Genomic DNA, 12,942 nt, shown 5'->3' on the forward strand with positions numbered 1-12,942 from the left:
TACCCCTGGAACCAATTTAAAATTGCCTACAGCCATCTGTTATTATGTTAGGCCTTCGAAGCGTGTCTGCGGTCCTTCCTTCCAATAGTCCTCCACTGACCAGACCAATGCTGGCCGTGTACCCCTGGAACCCAGCTGAAAGTGCATGTAGCCTCCTTTTTTTCTTTGTTTTATATTTAGAAAGCCCAGATGAACTACGCTGTGCAACGTTGCAAGCTACCCAGTCGACATTTCTTTTGCGAGAAAAGCCATCCCAGCCCTCCACCGGCATGAAAAAGTCTGCATTGTCATAGCACTCAAGCAATCAAACAGTAGAAAGGTGCACCTGACACGAGACGCATGGACCAGTAGGCATGTCAACAAAAAGTTACGTGTCCATTACGGCGCACTGGGTTAATGTGTTGGATGCATGGTCCACAGGGAACAGCCTACAAAGTCTGTCTGCAGTCCCTAATTCCAATTTTCCTCCGCTGACCACACCACTGCTGCCCGTGTACCCCTGGAACCAATTTTACAGTGTCTACAGCCTAATTTTGTTATGTTAGGCCTACTACGCCTGTCTGCGGTCCCTCCTTCCAATACTCGTCCACTGACCACACCACTGCTGCCCGTGGACCCCTGGAACCTATTTTTAATTGCATTGAGCATCCTTTTTTTAATAGTAGGCGTACAAAGTCTGTCTGCGGTCCACTATTGAAATTGTCCTCCACTGCCCAGAGCACTGCTGCTTGTGTACCCCTGTAACTTTTTTAAGCTGCAGTGAGCCACATTTTTGGGTTAAGTCCTACTACCTGTGTCTGTCTGCGCCACTCAATTCAGCTGTGTTCCTTTGAAAAAAGCTGAGCGTCAATAGTCTTGTTTTCAGCCTCTAGGAATTTTAAAACTGCATTGGGGGTACAACTTTGGTAGGGCCTACTAACGGTGTCTGCCTCCCCAAGGTGTGCCCCAGGTTTCCTCGCCATTGCTTCGATCTTAATGCTCTCGTTTAGTAGTTGTTGGAAACTACACTGCATTAGGCCTACAAATTGGGTATGGGGTGTAGAGAGATGGTGTGTTCCACTCCAGGTTGCCTTTCCTGAGCTTCAATCTTCCGGCTCTCGTTTAGTAGTTGTTGGAAACTACACTGCATTAGGCCTACAAATTGGGTATGGGGTGTAGAGAGATGGTGTGTTCCACTCCAAGGTGTTCTCCAGGTTGCCTTTCCTGAGCTTCGATCTTCCGGCTCTCGTTTAGTAGTTCTTGGAAACTACACTGCATTAGGCCTACAAATTGGGTATGGGGTGTAGAGAGATGGTGTGTTCCACTCCAAGGTGTTCTCCAGGTTGCCTTTCCTGAGCTTCGATCTTCCGGCTCTCGTTTAGTAGTTGTTTGAAACTACGCTGCATTAGGCCTACAAATTGGGTATGGGGTGTAGAGAGATGGTGTGTTCCACTCCAAGGTGTTCCCCAGGTTTCGTCCACATTGCTTCGGTCTTCCGACTCTCGTTTAGTAGTTGTAGAAAACTACACTGCATTAGGCCTACAAATTGGGTATGGGGTGTAGAGAGATGGTGTGTTCCACTCCAAGGTGTTCCCCAGGTTTCCTCTCCATTGCTTCGATCTTCATGCTCTCGTTTAGTAGTTGTTGGAAACTACGCTGCATTAGACCTACAAATTGGGTATGGGGTGTAGAGAGATGGTGTGTTCCACTCCAAGGTGTTCTCCAGGTTGCCTTTCCTGAGCTTCGATCTTCCGGCTCTCGTTTAGTAGTTCTTGGAAACTACACTGCATTAGGCCTACAAATTGGGTATGGGGTGTAGAGAGATGGTGTGTTCCACTCCAAGGTGTTCTCCAGGTTGCCTTTCCTGAGCTTCTATCTTCCGGCTCTCGTTTAGTAGTTCTTGGAAACTACACTGCATTAGGCCTACAAATTGGGTATGGGGTGTAGAGAGATGGTGTGTTCCACTCCAAGGTGTTCTCCAGGTTGCCTTTCCTGAGCTTCGATCTTCCGGCTCTCGTTTAGTAGTTGTTTGAAACTACGCTGCATTAGGCCTACAAATTGGGTATGGGGTGTAGAGAGATGGTGTGTTCCACTCCAAGGTGTTCCCCAGGTTTCCTCGCCAATGCTTCGATCTTCATGCTCTCGTTTAGTAGTTGTTGGAAACTACGCTGCATTAGGCCTACAAATTGGGTATGGGGTGTAGAGAGATGGTGTGTTACACTCCAAGGTGTTCTCCAGGTTGCCTTTCCTGAACTTCTATCTTCAGGCTCTCATTAAATTGTGGTTAAATGGAACAACTGCATTTGGCGTACTAGTTGGTTTGGGGCCTACTATCGGTGTCTGCCACTCCTTGCTGTTCTCCTGGTTTCCTGTCCTGAAATTCCATTTTCAGGCTCTCGTTAAGTAGTTGTTAATGTTAGACTGCATTTGGCCTACTAGTTGGGTTGGGGCCTACTATCGGTGTCTGCCACTCCTTGCTTTTCTCCACTGAACAAAGCTGTGCCGCCTGTTTACTACGGTTGCCAATTTTGAACTGCATTTCGACTACTTACTGATTTGGGCCTACTCTCTGTGTCAGCCTCTCATTCCAGTTGTCCTCCACTGCAATGCCCCCTGGTTAGTCCTGTTACCAATTTTGAACTGCATTTAGCCAACTTTATTCTTTGGGCCTATATCTGTGTTTACTCCTCATCCTGCCCATTGCCCAGCCAGTGATAGATGAGTCTGCTGGTACATTGACCCATAACGCAAAATTCCCCGCGCAGCAAGATTGTGACCCTGCTGAAAGTCAGGTTCCTCTTCCCGCATACCATACCACCTTACACAGGGACAAAGAGGAAGGTGCAGATGAAAGTGCAGGTTCCTTCATCAGGTGGGGGGAGGAATACTAGTTGGCGACGTCACTGGCACAGGGCCTCTCATAGTACGCAAAAGTGTTGCTGCTGGTGGGAGGCGCCCCCGCCGTGCAAACACACCGCTGTACTTTGAGGGGCCTTGTGCCAGTGCCAATGCCAACGAGTGGGCCCCCCCTGCTTGCTCAGGATCACAGCACTTGCAAAGTTGAAATACTTACCTCTCCCTGCTCCACTGCCGTGACGTGGTCCAGATTTACTGGGCCCACTAATTACTTGAACCAGCCCTACCCCCCACAACTTTAGCCAAATGACCCCCAATTTCAAATGCCTTCCAATTATTATAAGGTAAATTACGATTGACAAGCTTCTGTAACAAGAATGGATGTTTTTGCCATTAAAATGGGCAGTGTAGGTGTTTTCCTGGCCTCCACTCACTGCCGACTATGCTCCCCCATTGACTTGCATTGGGTTTCGTGTTTCGGGCGATACCCGACTTTTCGCCATAATCGGCCGATTCCACTCGACTCGACTTCTAAGATAGTCGGGTTTCGCGAAACACGACTCGACTCTAAAAAGGTCAAGGTCGCTCAACCCTACTTTCTATTCCAATTTTTGCAAGGCAGAATGAACAAGCACCAGCAATTTAGGAATCGTTTTTTAAATGCTGCTACACGTCTAGTAGAATTGATAAAACAGCTTTATTCCGTGGGTCAGTACGATTACAGCGATACCACATTTAGATTTTTGTTGTGTGTGTTTTGGAGCTTTTACGCAATAAAAACTATTTTATCGAGAAAAAAAAATTTTTGTATCGCTTTATTCTGAAAGCTATAACTTTTTTTTTCTGCTGATTGAGCTGTATGGTGGATTGCTTTTTTGCTGGACAAGATGAGGTTTTCAGCTATATCATTTTTATTTACATTCATTTTTATAGCGTTTTATAGGTGGCATAATTTTTTAGGTCAGATCATTCCGGACACGGTAATACCAAATATGTGTATTTTTTTTTCAGAAAAATATTTGTTTATTGATACAATATATTTTTTTATTTTTTTTATTATTATTTTGTCATTTTAAAAAAATTATGTTTACAATTTTTTTTTATTTACTTTTTTACTAAGTCCTTCTATGGGACTTTCACTTTCAGCAGTCTGATCGCAGTTCTAATGCGTTGCAATGAATGAGCATTGCAATGCATTAGAACTGTCAGCCCTGCAGACACGTTAGTTAGATAATGCACTGCGAATGAGCTAACTTGCTAGTGCCTGGTGACCTGGATGGGTTACAATGGCAATAATCGGGCCCTCGCGATGACACCGATCGCAGTGCAGAGGGGGCTCCCTTCCTCTGCATTGCTGCAATCGCTGCAACCACCAGTAATCGCAGTATTTAGGGGTTTAAAGAGTCAGGCTCTGAATCAGCTGACAACCGCCACCGATCGTGTGCAGAGCTTCTGCGTGCACAAAATTGCCATGACGTATCCATACATCAAAGGTGATAAAGACGTTAAAAAGTTTAAGTTTAAAAAATGTTTTTAATAACAAAAAAAATATAAACATAAAATAGAAACAATCTCCTTTCCCCCAATAAAAATTAAAAAATATACACATTTATGGTATTGCTGTGTCTGTAAAAGTCCGTTCTATCAAAATATAAAATTTATTAAACCAATTGGTAAGTGCCATAATGAGAAAAAACCTGAAACTTCACTATTGCGTTTTTTTAGCCACAACCATGAAAACGTGCAACCAGTAGCAATCAAAACTTTGTATCTATCCCAAAATGTTTTCAATGAAAATGTTAATTTGTCATGTAAAAAGCGAGCCATCATGCAGCTCCATCAACTCAAAAATGAAAATATCACAAATTTTGAAAACTAGTAATTTTTTTTACAAATTAAATATTTTTTTCACGACTTAAAATAATAATAAAAAAACTATACAAGTTTGGAATCACTGTAATTGTCTTGACCTGCAGAATAATGTCCATACGTGCGCAAGTCATTTTTATCAAAGAAGACAAAACTCCAAAACACAATTGTGCAGTTACATTTTTGGGGGGCATTTTTTCCGTACTCCATACTTATTTATTTTAGATTTTTTAGTACATTGAATGATAACACTGCAACTCGTCCCACAAAAAACAAGATATAAAAATAAAACAGTTATCGGTCTTGGAAGGAGGGAATGAAAAAATGAAACCACAAGAATGGAAAATTTTAAGTGATACCATGTTTATTTACAATAGTCTTTTTGATAGTGTTTTATTCCATTTTTTGTCAGTGTGAAGGGGTTAAATAGCGTGATAGTTTTATAGGCCTGGTCATTACAAACGCAGCGATATACCAAATACCGGTATGTGCTTTTTTTTAACATAAATATACCTACAGTATTTATTGGTTTAATTTTTTTTTTTTAGTTTTATTTATTTTATGATTTTTGTAAATATTTTTTGTACAATTTTTGTAACTCCTTTTGTTACATTTTACGTCCCTCTGTCGGACTTTAACTTTTATTAGTCTGATCACAGGTGCATTGCAATGCATTATACCTGTCAGTGCTGCAGTGACAGAAGCCTCTTGGACCATGCTCTGAGCATGGTCTGATCAGCTAAGGCTACTTTCACACTAGCGTTGGTACGGGGCCGTCGCCATGTGAAAAAAAAGAACAACATGGGCAGCGGATACAGTTTTACAACGCATCCGCTGCCCCATTGTTAGGTCCGGGGAGGAGGGGGCGGAATTCCGGCTGCGCATGCGCGGTCGGAAATGGCGGACTCGACGCACCAAAAAACGTTACATGGAACTTTTTTTGTGCCGACGGTCCTCCAAAACACGACGCATCCGTCTCACGATGGATGCGACATGTGACGATACGTCACAATGCGTCGCCAATGAAAGTCTATGGAGACTTTCATTGACGCATTGCGACGTACATCAAAAAACGCTAGTGTGAAAGTAGCCTTACCATAGCTTGGTGACCTGAATGTTGTCATGATGACCTCTGGTTGCCATGGCAATGATCGGGCCCTCATGATATAATTGAAGGGGCACTGATCAGGCAGAAGAAAGAGTTCCCTTCTTCTCCCTTCCTTCTAAATGCTGCAATTGCTATCGATCATGGCATTTAGGGCGTTTGCTTTAAGCCAGCTCCTGGCAGCAATCATGCTGGCACTGCTCCTTCCCGATGTAAACTTATGTTAACTGTCATTAAGGTGTTAATGAATTTGGTGCATCTTATTCCAGCACCCTTTATTAAGACTAGTCTACAAAACGATAGTATTAGGATTCCCTTACACTGGCTGAGTGCTCTGCGATATTTTATCGTATAGCATTCGGCCCAATGTTATACTATGGGGCAGTGTAGATTTAACATGAGAAAAGAATCGCAGCATGCAAACTCTGACAGATCTGAGTATCATTAGTATTATCGGCCTGATTCTCTTACATGAGAAAATATACGGCAGTGTGAGCGAGCTCTTAAAAAGAATTTGCACCAAAAAATGACTGTTCAGATCAAACAGTGCACCCTTGGCAAGGGCAGTCACTTAAAGTGCACCTTCCCATCTATCTCCGCCCTTCTCTGTGTCTATAAAGTCACAACGGTCAAAGAAGTGGGGTGTGTATAGAGAGAAAACAAATTGGTGTGAAGGTGCACACCAGTGGTTCACCGAGAAGCTTTACACAGTCGTTCTGTGCTGACAGGTTGACTTTAAAGCAGTCTATTTTTCTCACTGTACACGTTGTGACAAAGTTACTAATAAAATAGTGGATGGGAGATACAGTATGTGTTACTCACGATGTTAGCCTCAGTGAAATGAATCTGGGAAAATGCTCCAGTATGCGAAGTACTGAGAGGGGTTTATCGGCCATGTTAAGTACTGGGTTTTAGTGAACATCTGAAGAGTGGGTGGGAGGCTGTTCACCATATCTCCACCTCAGGGTGTGGTCCAGAAGCTAATTGTGGAGCCTTTTCCGCTCATTCAGTGTTCTGTGTACTCTGGAAGGGAGTGGACCTCCATTACTGGGCTCTTGTTAAACACAGCTGAAATCTGTTTCCTGTGCAGGATCCTCGCAGTTATAAGGACTATGGTGAATGCTATTCTTTTTCTTAATGCCAGACTGAATGTGTCTATGTATTTTGGTTGCACTGGTTTATGAAGCCTGGTTTAATAAACCAGTTAAAAATTGAATTGTAATTGTAAAGCATTCCTGTGACTACCTCATGAAGCAGCCGAGTGAGCTGATCTACCACAATGTTAACACTGTTGTACTATTTTTACAAAGATTATAAACGCTATGGCCCCTATTCAGTAGGACTAGCGTTTCATACTCCAGCAAATTCATTAAGCAGTACGTTATTTAATGAATTTGGCATTTCTTATCACTGTAGTCCTTCTCTACCTTGCCAGGAATGTTAATCCAGTTACGGAACGTAGCAAGATTTCTGGTGTACACCTACACTTTTACTGAATTTGACAAGCAAGAGTAGCCACCTCCCATCCCATCCTGGCTCCTTCCCAGCTTCATCCATTTTGGTGGAGCTGCATCAAACTAAACTCACCAAATATTTGCACAACTCTGCATTGCGTAAAAATGTTGCAACGTTTTAAAATATTTTTTGATAATTTTTTGACATAAACAGTTTGTTTTATCGTCCCCTATATTTTGTCATTCAACATAATCGTAGTGGTACAACATACCTTAAGTAATCCAGTTTCATAACAGCCTGGGAAGTCAAAAGCAAAGCCTTGAACGAAGCATCGATCTATCCAGCCCTTCATGATTGCAGGGAAGCTGAACCAGTATAAAGGAAACTAAGGAAAATAAATAGGTACATTAAGGCTGGATTCACACCGTGTTATGCTGAATTTTTCAAACGCAGGTGGTTACTTTAAAGGGAACCTGTCACCCCCAAAATGGAAGATGAGCTAAGCCCACCGGCATCAGGGGCATATCTACAGCATTCTATAATGCTGTAGATAAGGGGAGCGCCCCCATGGGGCCGTGGGGTACTCGGTACCGGGTCCTTCAGTTCACAGGGGGATGTCACGGTGGCTGACCCGGTCCGTGGCCCTGGGACGTCCGTGTAAAAGGGAAAGGTCTTTAAAGGGATAAAGTTTGTGTTCGTGACACCACCTGTGGTATTCGGTCAGGGTGACCGACGCTGCTTTAAGGGGTCCACTGGGGTGATGTTATGGCAGCTAGATGGTATACCTTCCCACAGGTGAAGTATGTCATCCAGTGTGTAGATGGTGGATGGTGAGAGGCGCAGTGAAGAACGAGGACATAAGGTTGCAGTCTCTTTACCTTTTACTGAAGGCTTCAGCATCCACAGTCCAGAGCACCAGATCACAGGGCAGACAGAGTGCGGCCGGTTTGGAGGCAAGTCCAGAGACCCTTGTCCAGGTAGAAATCAGTAGCCTTCCTCTAGCGCCGAGGTGTTGTAGTCCCTTGCTGCTAAGCTTCTCATAAGGTCCTCACAGATGTTGTAGATGTTATGTCTCTCTCTGTCCCCCAGATGGATAGGACAAACCCGTATGACCGGTGGCTTGAGGTGTTTTACAGGGACTCTATCATGCCCCAGCCTCTAAGGGGGTGCCACCTTGCCTCCTGGGTGTAAAGGCGGACAGGTAACATGAAATTAGCTGTCCTGCCAGTCTCTGGAGCAAAGTCATAAAGGATCGTTGCTCCCTCGGTGTTCCGGCTACCGGGATCCTGCGCCTCAGAAGGAGGCAGCCTGTGTAGGGCTGTTCCCCTCCTGGTATCCACTCCTTTGCTACGACTTCTTCACCCTCTCTACAATACAGTTCTCCATCAGTGTCTCTTTCTAGAAACTGCAGCTCTCAGGGCATGCACAGCTCCGTGTCCTTCTTCCTCGATCTCTGACAGGATCCCACCCCTGCCAGGGACCAACTACCTGAGCAAAGCTCAGCCAGCAACTAACTAACTTTCTCCTCAGGCAACCAGTTTTACCCAAGTGTGAGGAGTGCCCTAATAAATAGGAGCAGAGTGTTATGATGCGGTGGTCTAGGAGCAACATGGAACGAGCTCTGAAGGAAGTGGTAACTGTACTGACCGCAGTCCCTAAGCTCAACACAACACTAGAAGTAGCCGTGGATGCTCCTAACTTTCCCTAGGCATCTCGTCACAGCCTAAGAGCTAACTACCCCTAAAGACAGAAGCAGGAAAACTATCTTGCCTCAGAGAAAATCCCCAAAGAATAGATTAGCCCCCCACAAATAATGACTGTGAGTGGAGAGGAAAAAGACATACACAGAATGAAACCAGGATGAGCACAGGAGGCCAGTCTAGCTTGATGGATAGGACAGGATGGAATACTGTGCGGTCAGTATAAAACACTACAAAAATCCACGCAGAGTTTACAAAAAATCTCCACACCTGACTAAAGGTGTGGAGGGTAAATCTGCTTCCCCGAGCTTCCAGCAAGACAGAATTAATTCATACTGATAACGCTGGACAAACATAGAAAGCACTGAACGGATAAGTCCACAATCTGTGAACAGAAAAGCGCAAGCAAAAACTTAGCTTTGCTGAGCTGGTCAGGATAACAGGGAAATCCAAAGAGATGTGAATCCAACCAGGAACCATTTACAAATGGCACTGGCTGAAGGAACAGCCAGGCCTAAATAGCCGAGCAGAAGAGACGATAAGTGGAGGCAGCTGATGACAGCTAACTCCAAGGAGCAGCCATACCACTTGAAACCACAAGAGGGAGCCTGTTGTGAATTCTGTTGTCAAGCTCCCTCCTGTGGTCATGAATGGTACTTCGGCTGGTTCTGTCCATGGGCTTCCTCTGGTGGTTGTGAGTGGGGCTGCGGCTTCTGAGTTTCCTTCCACAGGTGACGAGGTTAATTCGTTAGCTGGCTGCTCTACTTAACTCCACTTAGATCATTGCTCCATGCCACCTGTCAATGTTCCAGTATTGGTCTGTTCGCTCCTGGATCGTTCTTGTGACCTCTCTTCTCCAACAGGGACGCAGAGGGAGCGCCTCCGCACCGTGAGTTGGTGCGGAGGGTCTTTTGCGCCCTCTGTGTGTTTTTTTTGTAGTTTTTGTGCTGACCGCAAAGTCACCTTTCCTATCCTCTGTCTGTTCAGTAAGTCGGGCCTCTCTTTGCTATATCTATTTCATCTCTGTGTTTGTGATTTTCATCTTAACTCACAGTCATTATATGTGGGGGCTGCCTTTTCCTTTGGGGAATTTCTCTGAGGCAAGGTAGGCTTATTTTTCTATCTTTAGGGCTAGCTAGTTCCTTAGGCTGTGATGAGTTGCATAGGGAGCGTTAGGAGCAATTCATGGCTATTTCTAGTGTGTGTGATAGGATTAGGGATTGCGGTCAGCAGAGTTCCCACGTCCCAGAGCTTGTCCTGCATTATTGTAACTATCAGGTCTTTCCGTGTGCACTTAACCACCAGGTCCATTATTGTCCTAACCACCAGGTCATAACAGGAGCCCAAGAGCAGAACTCACAAAAGTGCCACTTACAACCACCGGAGGGAGCCCAAGAGCGGAATTCACAACAGTACCCCCCCTTGAGGAGGGGTCACCGAACCCTCACCAGAGCCCCCAGGCCAATCAGGACGAGCCAAGTGAAAAGCACAAACCAAATTGGTGGCATGGACATCGGAGGCAACAACCCAAGAATTATCCTCCTGGCCATAACCCTTCCACTTGACAAGATACTGAAGCCTCCGCCTTGAAAAATGAGAATCCAAAATCTTCTCAACCTCATATTCCAACTCACCCTCAACCAACACCGGGGCAGGAGGGTCAACCGAGGGAACAACGGGCACCACATATCTCCTCAACAAAGATCTATGGAAAACATTATGAATGGCAAAAGAGGCTGGAAGAGCCAAACGAAAAGACACCGGATTAATAATTTCAGAAATTTTATAAGGACCAATAAACCGAGGCTTAAACTTAGGGGAAGAAACCTTCATAGGAACATGACGAGAAGACAACCAAACCAAATCCCCCACACGAAGCCGGGGACCAACACACCGACGGCAGTTAGCAAAACGTTGAGCCCTTTCCTGAGACAACGTCAAATTGTCCACCACATGAGTCCAAATCTGCTGCAGCCTGTCCACCACAGAATCAACACCAGGACAATCAGAAGGCTCAACCTGTCCAGAAGAAAAACGAGGATGAAAACCAAAATTACAAAAGAAAGGTGAAACCAAAGTAGCCGAACTATTAAGGGCAAACTCGGCCAACGGCAAGAAAGACACCCAATCATCCTGATCAGCAGACACAAAGCATCTCAAATAGGTCTCCAAGGTCTGATTAGTTCGCTCAGTTTGGCCATTAGTCTGAGGATGAAACGCCGAAGAAAAAGACAAATCAATGCCCATCCTAGCACAAAAGGCCCGCCAAAATCTAGAGACAAACTGAGAACCTCTCTCAGAGACAATATTCTCCGGAATGCCTTGGAAAAGAACCACATGCTGAAAAAATAATGGAACCAGATCTGAGGAGGAAGGCAACTTAGGCAAAGGTACCAGATGGACCATTTTAGAGAACCGGTCACAAACAACCCAGATAACAGACATCTTCTGGGAAACAGGAAGATCTGAAATAAAATCCATGAAAATATGCGTCCAGGGCCTCTCAGGGACCGGCAAGGGCAAAAGCAACCCACTAGCACGGGAACAGCAAGGCTTGGCCCAGGCGCAAGTCCCACAGGACTGCACAAAAGCACGCACATCGCGCAACAAGGAAGGCCACCAAAAGGACCTAGCAACCAAATCTCTGGTACCAAAAATGCCAGGATGACCAGCCAACACTGAACAATGAACCTCAGAAGTAACCTTACTTGTCCATCTATCAGGAACAAACAGCTTCCCCACTGGACAGCGGTCAGGCCTATCAGCCTGAAATTCCTGAAGCACCCACCGCAAATCAGGGGAGATAGCAGAAAGAATCACCCCCTCCTTAAGAATGCCAACCGGCTCAAGGACTCCAGGAGAATCAGGCGAAAAACTCCTAGAGAGGGCATCAGCCTTAACATTCTTAGATCCCGGAAGATACGAGACCACAAAATCAAAACGGGAGAAAAACAGGGACCATCGAGCCTGTCTGGGATTCAGCCGCTTGGCCGACTCGAGGTAAATCAGATTCTTATGATCGGTCAGGACCACAACGCGGTGTTTAGCTCTCTCAAGCCAATGTCGCCACTCCTCAAACGCCCACTTCATAGCCAACAACTCCCGATTGCCGACATCATAATTGCGTTCCGCAGGCAAAAACTTTCTGGAAAAAAAAGCACACGGTTTCATTAAGGAACCAACAGGATCCCTCTGAGACAAAACGGCCCCTACCCCAATCTCAGAAGCGTCAACCTCAACCTGAAAAGGAAGAGAAACATCCGGTTGACGCAATACAGGGGCAGAATTAAATCGGCGTTTAAGCTCCTAAAAGGCCTCAACAGCCTCAGAGGACCAATTCGTCACATCAGCGCCTGTCTTCGTCAAATCAGTAAGGGGCTTAACCACACTGGAAAAGTTGGCAATGAAACGGCGATAGAAATTAGCAAAGCCCAAAAATTTTTGAAGGCCCTTCACAGATGTGGGTTGGATCCAGTCATGAATAGCTTGGACCTTAACAGGATCCATTTCTATAGACGAGGGAGAAAAAATAAAACCCAAAAAAGAGACCTTCTGAACTCCGAATAGGCACTTAGACCCCTTCACAAACAAAGCATTATCACGAAGGATCTGGAACACCATCCTGACCTGCTTCACATGAGACTCCCAATCATCGGAAAAAATCAAAATATCATCCAAATATACGACCATGAATTTATCAAGATAATTGCGGAAAATATCATGCATGAAAGACTGGAACACAGATGGAGCATTAGAGAGCCCAAATGGCATCACAAGATATTCAAAATGGCCTTCGGGCGTATTAAATGCAGTTTTCCATTCGTCACCCTGTTTAATACGAACAAGATTATATGCCCCTCGGAGGTCAATCTTAGTAAACCAACTAGCCCCCTTAATCTGAGCAAACAAATCAGTAAGCAAAGGCAAGGGGTATTGGAATTTGTCCGTGATCTTATTAAGAAGACGATATCAATACAG

At 45.0% G+C, this 12,942-nt stretch overlaps 1 protein-coding gene across 5 annotated transcripts in view; it reads right to left on the reverse strand.

Annotated features, from left to right (window-relative positions):
* NQO2 (N-ribosyldihydronicotinamide:quinone dehydrogenase 2) overlaps positions 1-12,942 on the reverse strand; it is a 259,661-nt gene that overhangs the window by 55,908 nt on the left and 190,811 nt on the right. For 4 of the 5 annotated variants that reach the window (XM_069730745.1, XM_069730744.1, XM_069730747.1 and 1 more), the window contains one exon: positions 7,536-7,649. The exons of the other annotated variant lie outside the window; for it this stretch is intronic. In XM_069730745.1, coding sequence (XP_069586846.1) covers positions 7,536-7,649 — 114 coding nt within the window. The remainder of the gene's footprint in view (positions 1-7,535; positions 7,650-12,942) is intronic. 5 annotated transcript variants of the gene reach the window in all.

Source organism: Ranitomeya imitator, chromosome 6 (genome assembly GCF_032444005.1).
Source record: "Ranitomeya imitator isolate aRanImi1 chromosome 6, aRanImi1.pri, whole genome shotgun sequence".
Lineage (NCBI taxonomy): Eukaryota > Metazoa > Chordata > Amphibia > Anura > Dendrobatidae > Ranitomeya > Ranitomeya imitator.